General features: G+C 44.2%; 1 protein-coding gene and 1 long non-coding RNA gene across 15 annotated transcripts in view; one reads left to right on the plus strand and one right to left on the minus strand.

Annotated features, from left to right (window-relative positions):
* Positions 1–3,341, plus strand: part of LOC118236555 (polypeptide N-acetylgalactosaminyltransferase 10-like) — a 54,714-nt gene extending 51,373 nt beyond the window's left edge. Inside the window, exons 10-12 of the mRNA XM_035435036.1 lie at positions 1,366–1,482; positions 2,407–2,556; positions 3,116–3,341. Of these exons, the coding sequence (XP_035290927.1) occupies positions 1,366–1,482; positions 2,407–2,556; positions 3,116–3,280 (432 nt within the window). The 3' untranslated portion in view covers positions 3,281–3,341. The remainder of the gene's footprint in view (positions 1–1,365; positions 1,483–2,406; positions 2,557–3,115) is intronic.
* A 2,896-nt stretch (positions 3,342–6,237) lies between these two features.
* LOC118234890 lies at positions 6,238–7,311 on the minus strand. Of its 14 annotated transcripts, none has more exons than XR_004766743.1 (4): positions 7,248–7,283; positions 6,928–6,990; positions 6,797–6,872; positions 6,238–6,476 (listed from the first exon to the last, which is right to left on the minus strand). It is a non-coding gene; the product is annotated as an uncharacterized LOC118234890 (long non-coding RNA). The 14 variants fall into 14 exon arrangements; XR_004766750.1 differs by lacking the exon at positions 7,248–7,283 and adding an exon at positions 7,206–7,234; XR_004766749.1 differs by lacking the exon at positions 7,248–7,283 and adding an exon at positions 7,080–7,161 and having other exon boundaries at positions 6,928–6,969.
* Positions 7,312–23,545: the final 16,234 nt, after the last annotated feature.

Below are 23,545 nucleotides of genomic sequence, written 5' to 3' on the forward strand. Positions count from 1 at the left end.
GGGAGGCTCATAATGGGGTGGCAGGTCACCTGCAGTGGGACATTGGGCAGCCATATTGGGACTCGAGGGCAGCCATATTGGCGTCAGTTGGGTGCTTTATTGAGCTCAGGGAGTCAGAAGCCTTCGTGTTTAATGGCCGAACGGCGGCTGGTTCTGCTGTACTTTGTGGCCATTATGGCAGTTTTATTTATTTATTTTCTGCTTGTTCCTGAGGGAAGAGCGTTCCTCTCTTTCCCTTAATCCCCCGGCTGCCAGAGATGAGCTGGCCCTCGCTGGTCTGCCCGCTGAGCGCTGAGCGCTAAGCGCTAACCGGGCCCCGGTTCTGTTCCGTGCCAGGCGTCTGGCAGGAGCAGCGCACGGGTAGTAAAAATAAAGACAGTCTCGCTTTATTTCTCCTGTGGCTAATAAAGCTCCGGAACGGAATCTACACCAGGGGCAGTAACCGTAACCGTGCCAGAGCCCCCCCCCCTCGCCCCCCTCGCCCCCTCGCCCCCCTCCCTACACCAGGGGTAGTAACCGTAACCGTGCCAGAGCCCCCCCCCCCTCGCCCCCCTCGCCACCCCCCCCCCCACCCCCCCGCACATCGATGAAATCTGGGTTCACTCTGGGTGTCGTCGTTCGCTTTTGCTGAAATTGGTGAAAAGTCAAACGTTCCGGTTCTTTTTGGCAGTGCTGCTGTTATTTGCCGTTTGTATTTGTTAAAAAAAAAAAAGTTCTTCTGCAGTTCTGTTCCTTTTCTCTGTCTTTTTTTTGTTTGTTTTGAGGTGTCAGGTTGTGCAGGTGGTACATTTTTTTGTAATAAACAACATGCAGAGATCATTAACACATGCAGAGATGCAGAGATAGTTAACACATTTTCCCAAATATTTTTTAAAATTAAGTGTTTTGCATGCTCTCCTAGGTTTTGCTTTTTTTAAAAAATATATTTTGTTTGTTTTGGCTCATTATAACATAGCGTGTAGCTTGGAAACCAATATTTTCCATTTATAATTTCCAGCATTTTTACGAAGGATCTAGTTCTGTTTCTGTTATATTTCAAGTGAAATTACAGAGATAAACTCATGTTAAAGGTAATACTTGTACCTTATCAGCTTTGTGTGATTTGTTTGCCAAGTCAGCACTTCATGTTGGCTTTTTATGCAGAGAGCAATTAGCCTTAACTTTGAATGTGCGTATGTGTGTGTGCGTGCGTGTGCGTTCATGCGTGCGTATGTGTGTGTGTGTGTGTGTGTGTGTGCATGTGCGTGTGTATGTGCGTACCTATGTGTGTGTGTGTGTGTGTGTGTGCATGTGCGTGTGTATGTGCGTACCTATGTGTGTGTGTGTGTGTGTGTGTGTGTGTGTGTGTGTGTGTATGTTTTCCAGCTGCGTAACGTGGGCAGTGGCATGTGTGTGGAGAGCAAACACTTCACCTCCGGGACGCCCATCCGCATGGAGACCTGTCTGAAGGGGCGGGGCGAGGCAGGGTGGACCCATGGGCAGGTGAGGCGGGGGGGCACACACACACACACACGCACACACACACACACAGAGCACGACGGGTGCATGCTGTCCTAATCATCAATCAGGGGATTCTGTTCCATATTCTCTTCACTGGTGGTGACTGTATGCACGTACAGGCTAGCACTTACAAGCACGTCCAGCAGCTGGCACAAATTCCAAAGCTTTTACATCGGATTTCTTTCTTTGTTCTTTTTTGTTATTGCCATTGCTGACGTGCTTTAGTGAACAAAACACAGCTAATGGTGTATCTGTGGAAATACTCTCAGTATTCAAGGAACTGAAGGCAATTTCATAAACAGTCTGAAGGAGCAGAACCTACAGTCATGTGTTATTAATTTGCGTTATATATTTACAGTATGCTTCGGTGATTCTGATGATTAGTTATAGGGTGTTACGGTCAACACTCACATTTGCTTTTGGAGAAGCTTATTGATAATCACTCAAAGATTCTGTGAGCTTGTGTTCTATGGCAGGCATACTACAGTATGGAAATGGAGATTCTTCTGCAATATGCCCCTGCCCCCTAAAGATGCCCCTTCCTCCCCTAAAGATGCCCCTCTCCCACCTAAAGATGCCCGTCTCCCTCCTAAAGATGCCCCTTCCTCCCCTAAAGATGCCCCTCCCCTTCCTACAGATGACCCTCCCCCTCCTAAAGAGGCCTTTCCCTCTTGAAGATGCCCTTCCTCCTACAGAGGCCACTCCCCCCTGCCAGAGGCTCCTCCCCCCTGTTAGAGCTCCCCCCCTTTGCTGGAGGCCCCTCCCCCCCGGTACTTTCTTGTCTCAGGTTTTGTAGTACGCAGCGTTGTTGCTGCTGTAGTTAGCGAAGTTGGCGCCCCCCCCCCCCCCCCGTGCGTGTTCTAGTTGTGGTTTGTGACCTTGACGACCCCCCTGTGTGTGTTCCAGGTGTTCACGCTGGGCTGGAGGGAGGATGTCCGCGTGGGTGACCCCATGCACACAAAGAAGGTCTGCTTCGACGCCATCTCCCACAACAGCGCCGTCACCCTGTACGACTGCCACGGCATGCGGGGCAACCAGCTCTGGAAGTACAGGAAGGTGAGGCGCTGGGGGGGGGGGGGCTCGCGCCTCGCACCGGGCCCTGCCTAAAACAGGCTGGTCCTGGTGGACTGCTTTGCGTTTCACCCCTCTTCCTTACGCTGCCTCAGGGGGGCTGTTCCTTTACAGTTCACTGTACAGACCCCGTGGAGATGATTTCTGATCAATTTGGTTTGTTTGTTGAAAGTGACCACAGAACTGTGGAAATTGAATCTGTCTGTCTGCCTGTCTCTCACCTTCCCTCCCTCCCTCTCTCTCTCCCTCTCTCCCTCTATCTCTCTCCCTCCCCCTCTTTCCCTCCCATTCTCTCTCTCTGTCCCTCACTCTCCCTTCCTCTCTCTCTCTCTCTCTCTCTCTCCCTCTCTCTCTTTCCCTCCCACTCTCTCTCCCTCTCTCCCTCTATCTCTCTCCCTCCCTCTCTTTCCCTCCCATTCTCTCTCTCTGTCCCTCACTCTCCCTTCCTCTCTCTCTCTCTCTTTCCCTCCCTCTCTCTCTCTCTCCCCCCCTCCCCCTCTCCCTCCCTCTTTCTCCCTTCCTCCCTCCCCCCCCCTCTCTGTAGGATAAAACCCTGTACCACCCCATCAGTAACAGCTGCATGGACAGCAGTGCGGCCGATAAGAAGGTGTTTATGAGCACGTGCGACCCCAGCTCCCCGAGCCAGTGGTGGGCGTTCGAGAAGACCAACGGCACGGTCCTGGAGCAGTTCAACCACAGCGAGAACTGAGACCGCAGTGGCGCGCCTGCACCCGGGAGTGTGTGTGTCACAGCGTGGGGGGGTGGGAGGGAACGGGGGGGGGGGCGGAGGACTTAGGCCAGTTTTACGCTCACAGAGGGGCAGGACGGCGGTGAGGGGCGTTAAACGGGCAGACCGGTCTGGACTTCACCGGGCAGAGACACGCTGTGGCGGGACGGGACGGCTTCAGAGGAGGCGGGGCTTCATACGGCAGTGAGGTCACACGTGGCGCGGCAGGACACCGCGGCGTTTCCCGGTCCCACCCCCCACCCCCCCGACCGGCCGGCCTACAGGCCAAGTCTGCCGTTTCCTGGCAGCTCACTGATGTCACTTCCTGTACGTCTGCCTCAATTACACTCGGTTCCAAGTCCCACGCAGCAACCCCCGCCCCCCATTCTGTGTCATCACCCCCCTCCTCCCCCCCCCCTTCTGGTTTGGTCTTAACCCGCTGTGGATGAAGGAACACCTTGAACATGCCATACGTCACCCAGTGGGCATAGCACATAATAACGTCCCCCAAAAACACGGACATTGGGAAACGGCTTCGGCTCCTCTTCTACGTTTATGCTGGCCGTTCGTTTGTTTTGTAGTAAAACTACTAGGCGAATATTTTTGAAATGACTGTGCAATGTGTCTGGATTCACACCAGGGTACACGACCGATCGCTATAGGATGCCGTTGAAGTGCTCAAGTAGTTTGGCTGGCTATGCGGTGCAGTCATGAGGGAATTGGACTTCAGCTCGGAAGGTTGCGGGTTCGAATCCCTGGTTGGGTTCTGCTGTTGCGGCATTGAGCTGGCTAATTTGACTACTTCAGTAGGAGGGAAAATTGGATTGGAAATGAGTAGGAATTGTGAATGTTGTGGCGAAATGTGTCTGATTATTGTTTTGCACAGTGTACGTCTGTCACTACACGTCTCCGCCTATCAAATAAACGACAAGTTGAGAAATAAGTAGCCGGGCCGTCCCGGGAATGGCGGCTGTGTCCCGTCAGGCGCTCCAGATGAGGACGTCTGCCAGGCCAGTGAGTTTGTGAAAAGATCGAATTAAGTGCTGTAGTTGATCCTAGACTGGTTTGCTGGTTTGGGACATGAATTTGTTTTTGTTTTTTTTTTGGTTTTTGTTTTGGGGGGGTGGGGGTGGGGGTGGCAGAGATCCAGTGCAGGGGAAGGGTTCACTGGTGATGATAAACTTGAATGAAACATTTAGTGCCTTCCTGGAAAAAAATTCAAGAAGCCCAACCAAACCAAATCTCTCCCTGCAAGTTGTCAAGTTAAAAAATGGATGTGTAAATATCCACCAGCCTTTTCTCCATTTACCTTTTATCTGTATTGATGCAGAATCATGTTTTGTTTTTTTATTTTTATGAGTAGATGCAATGAAGTTTGCTGTTGTTGAAACGTGTTCCCCAGATAAGACAAGCGAACATTGCTCATATCAGTCAGGGCTCCGATATAGCTTTCTGCCTGCAGCAGATGTTGCTGTATGTGAACCCTGCCACACGGAGTTATTACATAACTGTGAACCCTTTGTGCAGTAATACGCCGTGTGAACAGGTAGGAAGTGTCCCAACTTAATTGGTGCTCATTTCTTTTCTTTTCTTTTTTTTAAATGTTTATGGGGTGTGAGGAGATCTTAGTGTCGCAGGGCTGTTCAGCCGGACGTACATAAGGCTGGGTTTATAGATGTCGTCTCTCTGTGCCGTTTGTGATGGGTGATTTTGAGCATTTATTTTCTGTGTACTTTAATTATTGTTTTGAAAAATTGCAATGATTTGGGCATCATTATTTTTTTATGTTCTTTGGCTATGCATTTCTTTTTTTTTGTGAACTAGACTTGGCATAGATTTACCAGCAGCTGGAGAGGTCCCCTTTGGAAGGGAAGGGGTGTGTGTGTGCGTATGTGTGTGTGTGTGTGTGTTATAGACTGGAGAAGTCTCCTTGGTTTGTGTGTGTGTGTGCGCGTGGGGGGCGGGGGTGTGGATGTGGGTTGCGGTGGGGGTGTGGGTGTGAGTGTGTCTGCGTGTGTGTGTGTGTGCGTGTGTGTGTGTTTGTGGTAGACCAGCATGGCAGCGTGTCTAATGTCTGCTTTCTGAAAGAGAGATGTCCTCTGTGGCCTTTTCCACTCAAAGTAACTAAATGTATGTTACTGCGTAAGCACGTGGTTTGGTTCTCTTAAAGCCAGTTGTCCCCTAAAAATTCTAATCCTATTGGCCAAAATTACATGATTTTTCTGATGGAGAGTAAATGATCAGAAATTACACGCACTGGTCTTTTTTTCTTTTAATTACTCTTTACATATGAGAGAGAATTGGCAGTGTTTTTGGTGGGAGGTGCTTTAATGAAGAAATTCTGCACTTTCACACACGCAGCACATACATTGCCAATCATTCGTTCATTTCTGAAGTATATTTAATTGATAAAGATCTTATTTGTGTTAAACTGATGGTGTATGATATATGATATCAAATGGGGCTTCTGAAGTCACCAGTTCAAATCAAATGTACTTGATAAAATTGAATCAGATTTTCTCATATGGTATATTAAGGAACCGCAGGTTGTCCAGTAGATGTGTAAAAGGTTAAATATTGAAAACCAAAGCTTTTCAAGATTGAATTTGATTAAAATAGAAGACCTGATGCTGATTGGTGGCGCGGTTTTTTGCAGTGATATCTCTGTCTTTGATTGCGTCACCCACATTTTTCAGTGTGGTGTGTCAGATGTTTGTTCTTATTGTCTTTAAAAGGGTGTGTACAGCGGATGTCAAAGTACAATGATCAAGCACTAACAATAACCTTTCAAAGGTCTATTTTTTGATGCAGTTTGTTTTCACGTGCTCTGTGTGAGTTTGTAATCAAAGGGAAGGGTTTGCTGGATAGATGGCTGAGGTGAAAATGAAGATGATCTGTTGGAATGTTTATGGGCTCACGTTTTAAGCTGGTCTTGTCGATTAGCCCCTGGCATCAAGTCTGTGGGTAACACGGCCTAAACAACATAGACCTGACTCACAGACTCATAGACCCGACTCACAGACTCATAGTCCCGACTCACTGACTCATAGACCCGACTCACAGACTCATAGACCTGACTCACTGACTCATAGACACGACTCACAGACTCATAGACACGACTCACAGACTCCTAGACCCGACTCACAGACTCCTAGACCCGACTCACTGACTCACAGACCTGACTCACTGACTCATAGACCTGACTCACTGACTCATAGACCCGACTCACAGACTCCTAGACCCGACTCACTGACTCACAGATCTGACTCACTGACTCATAGACCTGACTCACTGACTCATAGACCCGACTCACAGACTCATAGACCCGACTCACAGACTCATAGACCCGACTCACAGACTCCTAGACCCGACTCACAGACTCACAGACCCGACTCACAGACTCATAGACCTGACTCACTGACTCATAGACCTGACTCACAAACCCGACTCACAGACTCATAGACCCGACTCACAGACTCATAGACCTGACTCATAGACCCGACTCACAGACTCATAGACCTGACTCATAGACCCGACTCACAGACTCATAGACCCGACTCACAGACTCATAGACCTGACTCACAAACCCGACTCACAGACTCATAGACCCGACTCACAGACTCCTAGACCCGACTCACAGACTCACAGACCCGACTCACAGACTCATAGACCTGACTCACTGACTCATAGACCTGACTCACAAACCCGACTCACAGACTCATAGACCCGACTCACAGACTCATAGACCCGACTCACAGACTCAAAGACCCAACTCACAAACCCGACTCACAGACTCATAGACCCGACTCACAGACTCATAGTCCCGACTGACAGACTCATAGACCCGAATCACTGACTCATAGACCTGACTTACCAGATCATAGACCTGACTCAGAGACTCATAGACCCGACTCACAGACTCACAGACCTGACTCAGAGACTCATAGACCCGACTCACAGACTCATAGACCTGACTCAAAGACTCAAAATGGGGCTCGTTTGTGATGAGCTGCAAAAAGTCTGTCTGTGAAATGAACGTGGCGTTTTGAGATGGTCATGCATTTATTCTAGAATGCAGGAGAGCACAGTTCAGCTGGGGCGGGATCTTGCAGTGCAGGAATTATGGGTAGAAAACCCTCCTTCGTTTGTACATTTCCTGTTTTAGAAAAGTTTTACTTGTGGAAATAGTTGTTTGTTAGGCTATAGGAATTTTGCTAATTGCATTGAACTCAGAGAGCTTACTGAATACCTAGCCGTAAAGGTAGTGCGAAGAACCTGTATTGCTTTACTGTACTTTGATCTTGATGTCCATTGCACATGTTTTTGTGATCCAGCCCGAGTGTCATTTTAGTTGTGATTTAAGGTGCAAGAACATTTTTATAGCATTGGTTATAAATTACATACGCATATTTTTTGACAGTGCTAATTCTTTGATAAAGTGGTGGAAATGAAATAATTAGCCAAATTGTGAAAATTTCCTTTTTTGATACCAGTTTTTCATTTTGAGACCGTTATTGATAATTAGCACTATGCTGTGTACACGTGTGTGCAATTTGATGTTTAGGAAATCCAAGTGTACATTTTGTATCTCATAAATATCCAATATTTTTTCTACTGACATGACTGTAAAAATGTATTTAGATATTTAACAAACTACAACTAAACTGGAAATGTACAATATTTTTGATGAGATGTAAAATAAAATGTTTCTATATTTGAATGACTTCGCCTGGTTTGTGAGCTGGTAGATATCAATGCACCACACCATTTATTATTTATGTAATTCATTATATTTTCCATTAGTTAAATCAAACCCCGTCTGGGTTTGGCTTCAGAACGTAACTATCTGGGACACCATCGCTCTACAGACATATTAATGCTCGTGATCTATTTTGACGGCTTGCTTCAAGACCTGTCTGATTCGGTAATTTGCCTTAATGACTTCTGGATTGATTATTATTAAGTGTCTGAAACTAGTTCTGTCCTTGTTAATGAGGTACACGGCTTTTCTGAAATATATAAGCAGTCAGACAACGGCCTCTGTATTCTAGCAGTTGCTGGAGAGATGAATTGTATTGTCGGACCGAACTGCAGTAAATTTTTTTTTTTTTTTTTTTTTTTTTTTTTTTTACCGTTGTGGAGGGAAAATAGGATTCAGGGAGCTCTCGTTCTACGAGCGGCAGTTCAGTCATGCATTTTTTAAATCCGTCCCCCTCCGAGCGGCGATTAATGAAATCGGGCATTAGGCTGAAACGCTTTATCTGCAAACATGAGCTGTCTGGAGCGCGTGCCCCGAGTCGAACTCGCGTAGAAACTCCAGAGACGACTTTACAGGAACGTTTTTTTTTTGTTTGTTTTTTGTACGACTTTACATGACTTTTTTTTTTCCAAACAATACTGAATATTCAACTTTTTGTTAAATGAACTGTAAGGGATTCAGCTTCTTTCTTTTTTTTACTCCATTTTGCTCATGATATTGTACCAATTAAGCTTTGAATGACAAATATTCTTGAATGACTTAAGAAATATATTTTGATGGTTTTATTGTCTTGCATTTTTGTACTGTTTACTGATCTAACTTCCTACCTTAACAATACTTTAATAGCATGTATTTCCACTTTTTAAAATCGGATTTCTTTACCAATGACTCTAGCGCCCTCTTGTGATTTGAATGGGGAATGGAGTCCTTTTAACTCTCAGAGTCGACAGCACTGGGTGTGACTCACTTTGGACTCCTTCAACTAATTGGTGAGTGCCATGACAATTGACAATGTCGTGGACAAAGGATCACTCTTGGGTTGGAACTGTGGTGTTATAATGCATTATAATGTGTTATTGATTCTCACTATCTCCTGGACATCTCCACTCCAGTGGTCGACACTATCCTGACCAATCAGGTTTAACCAGCTGAAGAATCCCAGACGTTCAGATAGCGGGGGGATATATCATCCCAAAGGGAACCCCGCCCCCCCCCCCCCCCCCCTTGGGCACGGTGGGGACATTTCCGTTTCTGACCTGGCCTGGTGTCGCTTGCTATCTAGATGGGAACAGACCCTGTGTGTACTGGTATTTATTCCCTTTGAATACATTATGGATGAGGAGAGGTAAGTGCTAATGCCATGCAAGGGTGGAACTTTAGGGTTTTTTGGCATTAGCCAGCTGGGCTAGTAGCCTGAAAAAATGGGCAAATAAATTTTTATCTATCCCCGCTATAATTTAGCCCTGATTATCAACTCAATAAATTCATGGTTTTGACAACAAAAAAAGTTTAATAAAAAAGGGATGGGCAAGAGGCAGACTATAATGGGGAAAAAAGTTAATTTATTCATATTGACAACCTTAATGACACAGATCAATTTTATGTGATAGCGAGCAGGATTCAGTACATTCACACAGATCAATTTTGTGATTTAGGGCAGGAGTGGCCAACCCAGGTCCTGGAGAGCCGTAGGGTGTGCTGGCTTTTGTTTTTACTCAGCACTTAATTGATCAATTAAAGCAGTTGATTACACAGTTAACTCACCTCACCTGGTTTATTTTGTGTAAGTGGTTGTTGTATTTAAGGTGAAAACCAAAACCCGCAGACCCTGCGGCTCCCCAGGACCGGAGTTGGCCACCCCTGATTTAGGGAGTGTTGAAAGTGTTCAAGGATTAAATTGTTCATTAACGATTTCAAAATAATTGCATTTTCAATGTGTACACTAATTAAAAGCATCCTCCTCTCTTCTTTTTCTTCTTCCCCCACAACTCCATCCTCTTCATTCTTTCAGGGAAGTGAGGATTAAGTAAAATATGTTTACTTTCCGAATCCAGTGGTTCCAACAGTCAGTGCCCTTGTTAAGATGTTCAGCATGCTGACCACACAGTATTGTGTGCTAAAACCCCTTACTTAACCTACATTTATAATGTGACTTCATTTAATAATTATTATTAGAAATGACAATCAATTAAATCACCAAATTCATTAACAGGTCGGTCGAACAGTAACCCGGTGTAATTAAACAACGAGTCTAAACAAACTCCATCAGGTTTTAAAATGAATTCACTTTTTTTACATGGAAAAAATCTAAACTAGAATATTGAATTTAAATCATACATTCATTATTGAATGTAGGCTCACTACTTATAATTTGTAAAAATAAAGACATTAAACCAGATATTAAGAGAGAACATATGACATTGTACAGTCAGGTCAACCAGAGCAGACTACTTCGTAATAATGTAATATTGTATGGATCATAAATAGATTTGTCCTATCCGAATATATAGTCTCTCTCTCTCTCTCTGGAAGACCATAGACCAGGGGTGCACACCTCCGGCCCTGGAGGGCCGATCTGTGTGCTGGTTTTTGTTCCAACCGATTACCGTTTCTTACCGCTCTATAAACTACACTGCTTCACTCCTGTACTTGAGCACAGAACAATCTCTAGGATACACTTGCAGTCTGCGGCTGTAGCTGGTGCTTATACACACGTCAGATCAAGATGTGATTGGGCTAACTAAATAAATGTTGGCGAACGTCCGCACAAAATCCTGAAATGGATTGGCCCTTGCTGTGCACCCCTGCCACAGACATAATCTAAACCATAGACATAATCTAAACCATAGACATAATCTAAACCATAGATATAATCTAAACCACAGACATAATCTAAACCATAGATATAATCTAAACCATAGACATAATCTAAACCATAGATATAATCTAAACCATAGATATAATCTGAACCATAGATATCCGACGGCTCTTCGTCGGCGGCCTCCTCCTCCCCGCCGGCTCTTTCCGTACGGCGCGTTCGCGGCGTCCGTCGGCCCGGAAGAAGATGGCCGCCGGTGAACGCAGCGGCGCAGTCATCGGGTCGTTCAGCGTGCCGGAGGCCCGTCTTTCTCTCCTGTCTGATTCCATCTTCCTTGTGGAGTTACGGAGTCGGACAACCCCCCCCTCCACCCTCCCCCCCCCCCCCCCCCCAGCACTCAGCTGCCGTAAGATGGCAGGGTGAGGAGGAGGAGGAGGAGGAGGGGGAGGAAGGAGGAGGAGGGAGGAGGAGGAGGAGGTCAGTAAGGGCAGGCAGGTTCTCGATGCCGCTGATTGGTCTCAGCCCTGGAAGAGCGGAGAAATGCAGGATTGCAGAAAATCCCCGCTCTCTCTCTTCAGGGCTGTGCGGTTCTTTACTTCCTTATGCAGTGTGGTGGAGATATCTCTACACGCAGGGGCACAAACCATCTCGGGGGGGGACCTACCGATGTCACAGGCTGCAGGAAGGGAAGCCGGCCCTGTTGTCTGTACATCGCCGTCTTCACCCCAAATCAAGAAGGATGACACTGCCTGCCCAGGACTGCGCCCTGTATGAGAATCCTTCTGGAACTTTCCCTCTCCTCTCTCTGCCAGTCCGAAACTGAGGACCTGGACGGAAATTCATTTGGGGAATGAGAACACATCCTTAATGATCAAACGGCAACAGTGCTGGATTTATGAAATTGTTTGCATCATACCGATTAAATTAAGCATAATAAGTGTGCATGTTTAATATAGGTATATGCTTTTACTGACTTTTTACCTTACTGAAAAGAGAAAGAAGAGCGGATAAAGCACTGGCAGATAAACTAGGGCATACGTGACCAAAGACGTGTGAATACTGCAAGCTGTGTTTTCACAGACAAGCAGAAGTGTTTCTGTGATTCTTCATCGATATGCGCTATCTGCAAGTGCCCTTTTGAACTGTCTTTCTTTCTATCATCTCAACTCTGGGGGATTTCTTTAATCAACAAAGAAGTGCTGCATTGAGAGCTTTATTTGAGTTCTCCCCAGGAGTTCTTTTGCACTTCATCTCTTCATGCTGCATGGGAAAAAAAAGAACCCTTGCAGCCCTAAAATAGAGAGCGGCCATTTTACATGAAATAAGCCAATATAGCTGCAGCTTGCATCTTCCTTACCGAGTCTGGTACTCTCTGACCATCCATCTTTGGGCTCCTCCAGTCCAGTCTGCACATCAGCAAAGGCTGCAGTCCCTGAATAAGCCTGGATGGCCTGGCCTGGTGTTCCAGGACGTCCTTCATGAAGCGGGCACAAGCCATGACCGCCTTTGACTTGGCCAGCTAGAGGAAGCCAGCCCACTCTGGGTCATTGCTCATGTGCACCTTTTGGGGGATCATGGCTAAAAAACGTACACAATCGTCACTCACTGAACTGTGAAATAAATCATCGAGGTAGAGCAGAATGACAGACCTGCTCAAGGACCTCGGAGCCGTAGAGGAGGTAGTCCAGGGCGCTCTGGTGATGTTCAGTCCAGCGGGTGCCACCTCTACGTGTTGGCATGAGAGGCCTCGTGCCCATGTTTCTGTGGGCAGCTTCCAAGCTGGAAGGGCACAGTGGGCTTTGGTGATGAAGAGCTTTGAGCCCATGTAGCAGTGTGTCCAGGCCTTGCTGGGGGCGTAGGCCTCTGATGGCTTCTTCACAAACCAGCTCCATCCAGTGGGCCATGCAGAGGAAGGCAAACAGGTGAGGTGTCTTCAGTCAATCAATCAGTCTTCTTGTCTTCTCTTTCAGCTTGGCAGCAACTCCTCCCCCTCATAGGGTTGCCAGATTTAGAATTTGAATTTGAATTTGAAAACATTCCAGTCGAAAACCAGATGTCTGACAACCCCACGCATGGACCCAGTCATGCTGCCCCAGCACTCCTGAAAGCCCCCAGCTGATCCTGCCCGCCAGACAAAGCCTGAAAAAAGAGATTGCACAAGAAGACAACACTGAACAGTTCAATCATTCTATTTGCACTACATTCACACCAAGTATTGTTTTGGTCAAATTATCATTCTTTTTAGGTTATTCATTTTACATGCTGTATATAGCTATGATCCTGCATTTACCTTTAATATAGTTGTACTCTGTTGGGTGTAAAAATGATTGATGGATGTTGGCTCATACTTACCCATTCAAATACTTTGAAAGGCTGAGCTTCCCTTGCCAATGTGTGGGCATTTCTGAGGAGTTGTCCCATTTCTGTGGCTTTTGACACACTTGTGGAAAATGACCAGTCTCTATTTAGAGCTGCACAGCTTCTTTACTCTGGGGGAGGGAGCCAATACAAGGGTTTTTTTATTTTTATTTTTTACAGTATTTCTGCACATATGGAAAAAACATTCCCCTAAGTTGGGATAGTAATATAAGGTAAGAAACGTTATTGTCATTGTACTGCTGTGCAAGGCAACAACACAACAAAATTAAGATAACAAAGTAGAAAAACAAAGAGTGCTATCAATCGTTCAAGGGCACTTGTAGTTCGCGCGAGCATGTAAACAACAGATATTTCCCATATCAGGAAAAAACATATTATTCACACATCTTAAGTCATGTATCCATTAGTTCATTAAAAGGACAGTGGTGTTTCTGTTCTGCTTTCTCTTCTGGGTGAGTTAGTCAGCTCATAGCAAGAGAAATCACCGCGCTCACCCGTTTTAATTTGTTTGGTGCGTTGAAACCAGTGAAATATCGTCAATTGAAAAGCAATTAGTTCGCACTCAAAAAATGCTTCAAAAAAATGTCATTATTTATTTTTTAATTTGTTTTCTTCAATGCAGAATCATGGACACAAACGTTTCGGCATGTTGCTGTCTTCAGTGGGCAGGTACAATGATTAAGACATTCCACCAGAATGTCTTATTCATTCTGAACCAATTTCTTTTCAATTGAATTACAGTCAGCAAAAGCAGATATTCATACTGAACTTCCACACGCTTATCGTGTCAATTAGTTCCTCAGCACTGCGTACAGCCACAGGGGCGAATCTGAACAGCCAGATTTACTAAACGATTGATAGATTTCTCATGAAATTTTATTCTTTCATCCGTAGGGCCTTGCGTACGAGGGGTGGAAGTAACAAACACTGAATCGATTAATCCATCCATTATCTATACCCGCCTTTTCCCTGGTCAGGTTCGCACGAGGAGCTGGAGCATATCCCAGCATGCACTGGGCGAAAGGAATACACCCAGCCAGTCCATCACAGGACACACACCATTCACACACACACCTAGGGGCAATTCAGACTCTCCGATTAACCCAACCTGCATGCATTTGGACTGCGGAGTATGCATGTCGCTTGATGTTAAATGTTAATCAAATAAATGTTAAATCAAACTGCAATCAAATTAAATGCTGAATCAAAATGCGAATTAGATGTTGACTCAAATAAAATGCAATGAAATACCAATCTCACCATTCTGCAGCGGTGACTCTCTCTCTCTCTTCCCTTTCTCCACTTCTCCAGAACCCCCTCTCTTTTTCTCACACGGAGGTCTTGTGTGGGATTGGGGTAAGAGCCTGGAACCTTTCGCTTCATGGTGCAGTGATGCAGTCTGCAGGCACGTCCCCATCCCGGGGTTGCCGTCATCGTCTTCTAAGATCCTGGCGCTGAGTTTCACCGAGATGTGCCTCATACTGAGGTGTGGCGGGTGAGAGCTTTAATGGTTATCAGATTAAAGGGTTCCCTTCTCACAGTCACCGGCTTCCCACCCGCAAACACTGCCAACTGTGGCGTAGGAACGTGACTGACCAAGCCGGACGTACTGCCTCCGGGGATTGAACCCCGGTCTCTGCCGTGGTAGGCGAGTGCTTATACCTCTACTCTACCCAGACGGCCCATGTCCAACCAGTGAATTGAAATGTCATTCTGTCGCTCCACCACCTCTGCAGTCAGGAGTAGTAGGGACAGAGGAAGTGTTGCTTAATGTCCAAAGCAGAGCATTGTTATTTAGTTCCTTGATTATTTTTCCAGTGAAATGAGGGCCCCTGTCACTGTTGATGTTTCCAAACCTACAAAACACTTCTTTCAACAGTACTTCTGCAACAGTTCTCTCAGAAATAAAGGTACACAAGGATACAAATTCTGTACAAGTAAAAAACTGTACCTCTAAAGGTACTAGTGACAAGCGATTGTACCTTTCTCGGTACTGAATGGTACCTTTTTTCTGGTAAAGGTACAGTTCTGTACCTTCAAGGGGTACTGCCACAGTGACAAGCGATTGTACCTTTCTAGGTACTGAATGGTACCTTTTTTTCTGAGAGTGTAGCATCTGCTTTATGACGAGGGAAGGCTTCAACCCATTTTGAAAACATATCAACAATTACAAGCACATAATTAAAACCAGGGCATTTTGCTATTCTAAATGCAATCAGAATATTCACAGACAGTCCCCAAAGGGGGAGGATGTGCAGCTGACTCAGTCTTTTGAGCTTTGCTCATGTTGTGCTGTTGACAGGATAACAATGTTGTTTTATGACTGTGGAGAGTCCAGGTGAGTATCCATCTCAGTTCATGGCTGCAGTTTTCCCACCTTCGCTCACATGTGCTACTTCATGTGACATGTGAGCCAGATGAGGGGTGGGGGGGGGGATTATAGGCTCACATGTGCTACTTCATGTGACATGTGAGCGAGATGGGGGGCGGGGGGGGGGGGGATTATAGGGTTCTGAGGTGTGGCAGGGTGGCGGTCCCATGGGCACCAGACCCAGCAATCAGCACAGCACTGGCCCAACGCCAGCTTTGTGTGGGCAGTTGAGGCTCAGGCTGCCCACAGTTCACTGTGCACTGGCCCCGGTGGGGATTCAAATCAAATCAAGCTTCATTTACAGGGCACATCTCACACAAATTTGGAACAATGTGTGTTTAACACAAAATAAAATATCAAACACACTAGATAAAAGCACAATGAAGGAAATAAGACTAAATAATATAGAAGTCAGGTTAAGAAAAATTAATAAAAATATTATTAAAAAGCTTAAAATGACTAAAATTACAACAAGGGGCCACTTTAAGTAAAAGCAATGCCAAAAAGGTAATTCTTGAGATTCTTTTAAAAACTGTTCACAGGTGCGGAATCCCGTAGATCCTCTGGCAGTCTGTTCCAAAGGCTAGGGCCACAGAAACTGAATGCCCCCTCACTTATCTTGGCCCCAATCCTTGGAACAGCTAGGAGGCCAGTACCAGAGGACCTCTGGGGTCTGCCGGACACATGCCATAAAAAGCATATCTGCTGAATATGGAGGTGCACTACCATTAAGTGATTTAAAAACCAATAAGTTTTATAACACCCAGATTCCTTACCCCTGTTTTTTCTGTGATGCCAAAGTGCCCAGCCTTGAGTGAACTAAATTTCAGTATGATTTGGGGCCAAACAGTAAAATTTCAGTCTTGCTCATTTAATTTCAGAAAGTTACTGTTCATCCAATCATTTATATCAGTGAGGCAGTTTGTTAATGTAAAGATGGCACTTGGGTTATTTGGCTTCACTGACAAATAGAGCTGAGCGTGGTCAGCATAAGAATGAACGTTCACACCATGCCTGTGAATGATGTCTACGAGAGGCAGCATATAGAGGTCACAGGAGGGGTCCCAATATTCTGCCTTGAGGGACGCCATAGCAGTGGTGGCTGCTGAGCTGAAAATTGACGGGGTGAAAAAATTTCCTTAAAACTGATCATTGCTCTCAAACTGTTTTTATTAATTTTCCTTGATTAACAAGCATGCCAATGATCAGGTTAATCAATTGCCAAGTAATACTTAGCTTCTTCACATTGTGTTAGGGGGATTTATTGATGAATTCAATTTAGAAAAATCTATTTTAATCATTAAGTATACATAAAAAACGATACACCACTCTGTTAACCACTGCATTAGCTTTCAGCAGAACCTGCAATAACAAAATCCTATCCTCCAAGATTGTTTAAAATCTGTGGATTGCAGATCTTTGCTTTGAATAGTTTTTCTGATTGTGAGTGTGGACAAGTAAAGGTCTACATGTAACCACAAATTATCTCAATAAAATGTGCACAATTTTCCAATGCAAAAAAAAAAAAAAATTCTATTACCAACTTGCTTAATGGCCTAAATCAAGAGAGAGGAGAGCTGGCTATACCTGATGGTACTGGGTTTTTTGTGAATTAATAATTTTACTGATAATCAAGGAGAATGACTGAATGAGACGAATTGGTTGGGCAGAAAACTTACCCTTAATCTTTCAGCACACCAACTAACCGGTTTTTCACCGAATGTCCTATATACAATCTAGACGTTTGGTGAAAAAACGGCTAGTTTTGGTAGAAATGTGAAAGTATTCTAACTGACTAGGGCATAGCCAGGCTATATCAGGGTAAAACCTGAGCTAAATTGCACTAAACTAGTTTTTATGTGTCAAAACATCTGTCAGCCTAGATTTCCACATATCTAAACGTCTAGATTAAATTCCGTCTATATTCGGGATTGGGCTCACTGGGAAGGCGAATGGAAAGATTGGTTGAAATAAAAGGGGAAAAAAGTCATCCGGTGGCCTGTTTATTTTGTTGGATTTCAGGTATGGAAAAGTGCAAAATATATTTTTACCTTAATAAGATCTAAAAAAAAAAAGGGGCAAATATGACTAAGTAGGGGGTTAGTTGGTGCTTCCCCTTGGGCCAGCACCACTGGGACCACCGGGCTTCGCACGAGGTTCCAATCTACTGGACCCAGCTTGAGTTTCGTACTCCGATGGGTAAAGCCGCCTGCAAGTCTCAACATCGCCGGTTACGGTGCATTGCTGAAAAAGAGCACCCTGAGCGTAAGCAAGCCTTTCCTTCGTACGTTTGAGCTCACTCTGCATTTCATCGTGCTCGCGTGATTGCTCTTCTCCATTTCGCCTCACTGCCTCTTGGTACCATAACGTGAATTGATTCCATTCGTTTTTTAATGTTTCTGCACCACGCGACGCAAGCGCGGCCCTTAAAAACTCAAGTACAGCCAGTACGAAAGTGCCTTTTTTTGGAAATTTGAGTGTTGGATGGTTGCGTGTGTAGGAATTCCATTTATTCAAGAATGCACAAGTTTGGTGGGAATAGTGTTTATACATAAAGTATGCAGGAGTATCTTTAGGAGGTAGTTCCACTTTATTACCGCTCATTTTGTTTATTTTACTTTGGCTATCAATTATTCGCTAAATGTTTATACTACGTGATTCATAAACTTAAGCCGTCCGACTCAAACCTTTTTTCTTTTTAAAAAAAAATCAAACATGGGATTCAAATCCAGTAGCTGAGTTCACAGCAGGACTCCAACCTCCTATATGACCAGTCTCACATGCAAATGCCTTTCATGTCTGTGATCATATAATTTTCAACATGTATCAACTGTATTCCAACTTTAATACCAACAGTTATTCAAAGTTTATGGCATGAACAATCTGCCCAACTTGACAATTCAATTCGACAACTAACACAGACACTCTAAGAGGGATTTCAAAAGGTCCCTTACCTATATTTCAGGCCAGCAGTGTCTGCTTAGTTGTCGATCCGAAGCAGGTTGGCACTGTGGTAATAATGCAGAGCTCTAGTGATCACAGAACCCTCAGAGCAAAGAACAAAGAGCTCAGACAGACATTCAGTTTTTATAGCATGCACGGTTATGCATATCTCGACTGAAACTTGTTCTCAACGCTGATAAGACCAACTTATGTTGTTTTCGAACTCCAGAAATAGGCCACTAAATACCCATTCAACAGTCACTCTTGAGGGAACGGTTATTGAGACCGAGAGTATTTTGAATGATGATTCTCTTACTTTTAGGCCACGTGTATAGTATCTGGTGAAAAAACTGAGGCTTAAATTGAGTTTTTATTTTAGAAATATGCTGTGTTTTTCTTTTAACATCAAAAAGAGACTTGTTGTTGCCACCTTTCTGCCAGTGTTGGACTATGGTGATCTTTTATATATGCATGCCTCTGCTCAATCTCTTCACATGCTTGACACAGTTTACCATGCTTCCCTGAGATTTATTACAAATTGCAAAGCCTTGACTCACCATTGTGAGCTAAACTCTCGGGTAGGATGGCCTGCTTTGGCAACCCGTCGACTTGTTCATTGGTGTACTTTTATATACAAGGCAATTCTTGGTCTGCTCCCATCGTATCTCCGAATATTTATATCGCAGAAAAATACTGGACAGTATGCCTTGCGATCTCAGGACGTTTTTATGCTTTCTGTCTCAAGTGCCCGTACAGAGACTGGAAAAAGGGCATTTATGTATTCTTCACCTTCGGACTGGAATAAGTTGCAAAATGACTTAAAGCTTAATGTTTTGATTTCGTTGAATACTTTTAAATCCACGATGAAAGAACTAAAGGCGGAATCGATAGGATGTCGATGTTTAAATTGAATTTTTGATGTGTTGCTTTTATTGAACATTGTTGTTGATTGTTTCATGTTGTAGTGCTAATTGTTTGTTGTACTGTTTTGTCTTATTTGCAACATTTTTGTGCTGCTGCCTGTCTTGATCAGGGCTCTCTTGAAAAGGAGATTTTTAATCTCAATGGGACCTTCCCTGGTTAAATAAAGGTTTAATAATAATAATTTTTAAAAATATCTGCTGTCACTGGGGCGTGTTTACAGTTGATCTTAAAAAATCACATATCATGTGAAAACAGAACCTTATGGTGGTTATAACTTCCTGTCAAGACACACACACACACACATTTACAATAATCTGTAATTTTGCACAACATCCACAATGAGTGATTTTGGACCATAGGCTTCTGAGGTGCGGCAGGGCGCCAGGCCCAGCAAACAGCACAGAATTGGCCCAACGCTGGCTTTGTGTGGGCATTTGAGGCTCAGGCTGCCCACAGTTCACCGTGCGCTGAGCCCAAAGGGGTCTCCCACTGGGCAACCCTCACAAAATCAGCTGGTGGGGGGAGGTCTTTGTAATTCAGCCCATGAAATGTTGGGTCTCAGATATTTTTGTTTTTAATTTAATTGTTTAATTTTAATTTTTTTTTGCCATTTTTCTCCCATTTTCTCCCCAATTTAGTCATTATACCAATTCTCCGTGTGGACCAGCCACAGTCCTGGTCCATGCGCTATCCTCTGTCGGTCTGGGGAGGGTGTAGACTGCCACATGCCTCCTCCAATACATGTGGAGTCGCCAGCCGCTTCTTTTCACCTGACAGCGAGGAGTTTCACTGGGAGAGTGTAACGCGTGCGGTCTTGTGTAACTGTGGGAGGTCCCCCTTGCAGAAGAGATTTCAATCTCAATGTGGTTTTCCTGGTTAAATAAAATAAAAAATAAAATAAAAGCCCCAACATAAAAACTCTGCCAGCTCACCTTGTTTCTTTACCCTTTATTTCCACAATTTCAACTTCATATATACTTTTCAAAAGATTTTTTTAATCAATTAAAAATTAGAGGATTTACATCCTTGTGCAAATTAGTTGAATCAAGCACACACTCGGAATTTTAATTTAAACTTATTAAATTCTTATCGGTTCTTTTCTATGAAATAGGTTAGCCTACTTTTGTTAGAATCCTCCATTTCCTGCGCTGATTTTCCTCTTATTAATTTCCTTCGCTACCAACAAATTACTGTCTTGAGGTTCAGGTTCCTCAAAATAAGCGACATGACTGGTGGGCCCTGTGCCACTGCCATGGCAACATGTGATACCAAGTGGGCTCAGCACGAGCCAGTGGCCTGTTGATAACAAGACGGGATGTTTGGACCACTGTAAGACCAGGTTCCTCAAAATAAGTGACATGCTGATGTTGATATTGGTGATGTTGAACATCGCGTTGCTGAAAAATAACAGCCTGAGAGAAATCAAGCTGTTCTTCCATTCCATTTAATTCTATATGTGTTTCATTTAACGCACTTTCCAATTCAGCCAGAGAATTAGCCAGCTCATGTGATTGAGATTCAGTGCGTCGTTTCATCGCCTCTTCGTACCATGAGGTATATTGACTCCATTGCTTTTGTGGTGTTTTAATTCTGCGGGATTCAAGTGCACCCTTCAAATGCTTAATTCTATCTAGATCGAAAGTGCCATGTTTTGGAAATTGGAGTTCTAGATTGTTGCACGTGTACGAATTCCAGTCATCTAAGAATTCACAACTAGCCTGAGAATAATGGGTATACATATGAAATGCAGGGGTACCTCTAGGAGGGACTGGAACTGAAGAATCACCTCCCATTTTGTTTATTTTATTTATCAATTATTTGCAATATGTTTATTCAGCGTGTGTCGTCAGATCTTTGCTCGGGACACCAAACCGTCATTAAGGACTTTAACTATTACAATTGGGACTTTAACCCATTCCAATATTGGTATTACTTCAACTTTACATCTAAGTGGAACTTTAACCCAAAATTGATGCAGTTTTATACACCTACCACATCCTACCACATTCACAAGCCCTCTTGAATGTGAGTGTGGGACTCTCACCCACAAACACAAATGTTCTTTAATCAAATATGGGACTCGAACCTCCTATATGCACAACTTACAAATGCCTTTCACGTCTGTGATCATATAGTTGTCATATTTCATATTTCAAAGACAGCTATTCCAACATTAATACCAACAGTTATTCAAAGTGGATAGCGTCACGTAATTCGACCCGACAACACAGACACTCTAACAGGGATTTCAAAAGGTCCCTTGCCTATATTTCAGGCCAGCAGTGTCTGCTTAGTTGTCGATCCGAAGCAGTTGTGACTTGTGGAAATCTTTTGCCATCCGGGTCACAGCACCATGAATTGATGTGGACAAAGGCCACTTTCAGGTTGGCACTGTGGTATTAATGCAGGCTATTTGCAGAGCTCTAATGTTCACAGAGCTATCCGAGCAATGAAGAAAGAGCACAGACAGGCATTTTATACTACTGGCATACATGGTTATGCATATCCGTCGGCACTGAGGTAAAACCACATATCATGTGAAAATAGAACCTTAGTGGTTAGAACATCCTGAGAAGTGAGGGTAAGACCTTCCCACGCACACACACACACACACACACACACACGATAATCAATAATGTACCACTTCCACAACCACTAGAGTGCTTTCAGGCCATTTACCATAGTGTAGCCTATCGTGTTCCATGAATACAGATTTCAGAACATACTACATTCAAAGAAGATCAACTCCGATCTGCTAGGAAATAAAGTTAAATGTTTGTACACATCATTCGTTGGTAGATGTCTGGCTGTGGGTTGAAACGGTGACCAACCATGAGTTTTTTTGTTTGTTTGTTTTTGGTTTTTTGTTTGTTTGTTTTTTTCCCAGAGTTGTCTAAGGAAAACATGAACACAATTTGTCTTTTGCATTTTATGGTGTATCAGTTACAGGTCTAAGGCTCTGAGTCCATAAACAGATAAGAGTTCCTGACTTTCTGTATAAAAGGAAGCGGAACACAGGCGACACATGCTTTCAGTGCAGCTTTAAGGGAGTATTATTGTCTCAAAAATAAATAAATGTAACCGACCCACAAATAAATCCAGTTGATTCACAAATAAATGTAGCTGATGCGCAAATAAATGTAGCTGGTTCTCATTCGAGAATTTAATGTTGCTTGCACTTATATGTGGATTTTTGATACAATCCTTGCGGCACAATTTGGGGGAAAAAATCCACAAATAGGTCTGTGAGAAGTCCGTTCGCTAAGACAGCCCATGGGAGATGCAAAGCGCCACACTGCCCTCCACTGGCAAGACTGAATTACTCAAATTACGTTTCCGTAGAGAGTCATTGTAAATTCACAAGGGGGCAATAGCTGACCGTTCTGGCTCATATTAGAGTGGTCCGCTCAGAGAAACAAATATAACAAATGCGTACTAAATAGAATTGCATAAAATGTGACCATACATTTTGTGTGCGTCACATATTCCTGTCGAAAATTAGTGTTTTCAAATCAGTACACAGCCAAGGAGGAGAATGCATGCAAAGTCGCAGAATAATCTCTCATTTCGGCTGAAACAGAATTCTGAAAAATCCACCTTTACCCAATGGACGTACTCGCTCAAAAGGAAAGGAAGGTTCGAGCCCAGCAGATGACACTGTTGATGCATTTATTGCCTTTTTCACAGCCCAATTGTATGGGGCTTCCTCACAGCAAGATAGTATTGGGTTAGAATCCTGGCCTGGGCCTTTCTGTGTGGAGTTTGCATGTTCTCCCTACGTCCGCGTGGGTTTCCTCTGAGTATTTCACTTACCCCCCACAGTCCATAGACCTGAAGATTAGGCTAATTGGAGAGCCTAAATTGCCCCTAGACCCTATGGGTGTGCAAGTGAATGTTGATGTGTACCCTGTGATGGATTGGCGACCTGTCTAGTGTGTATTCCTGCCTCTCACCCAATGCATTCATTATTGGCTTTAATATGGAGCTGATCCACCCTTTGCTGCTACAATTACCTCCACTCTTTGGGAAGGCTTTATACTAGATGTGGGAGCA

Source organism: Anguilla anguilla, chromosome 9, assembly GCF_013347855.1.
Source record: "Anguilla anguilla isolate fAngAng1 chromosome 9, fAngAng1.pri, whole genome shotgun sequence".
Lineage (NCBI taxonomy): Eukaryota > Metazoa > Chordata > Actinopteri > Anguilliformes > Anguillidae > Anguilla > Anguilla anguilla.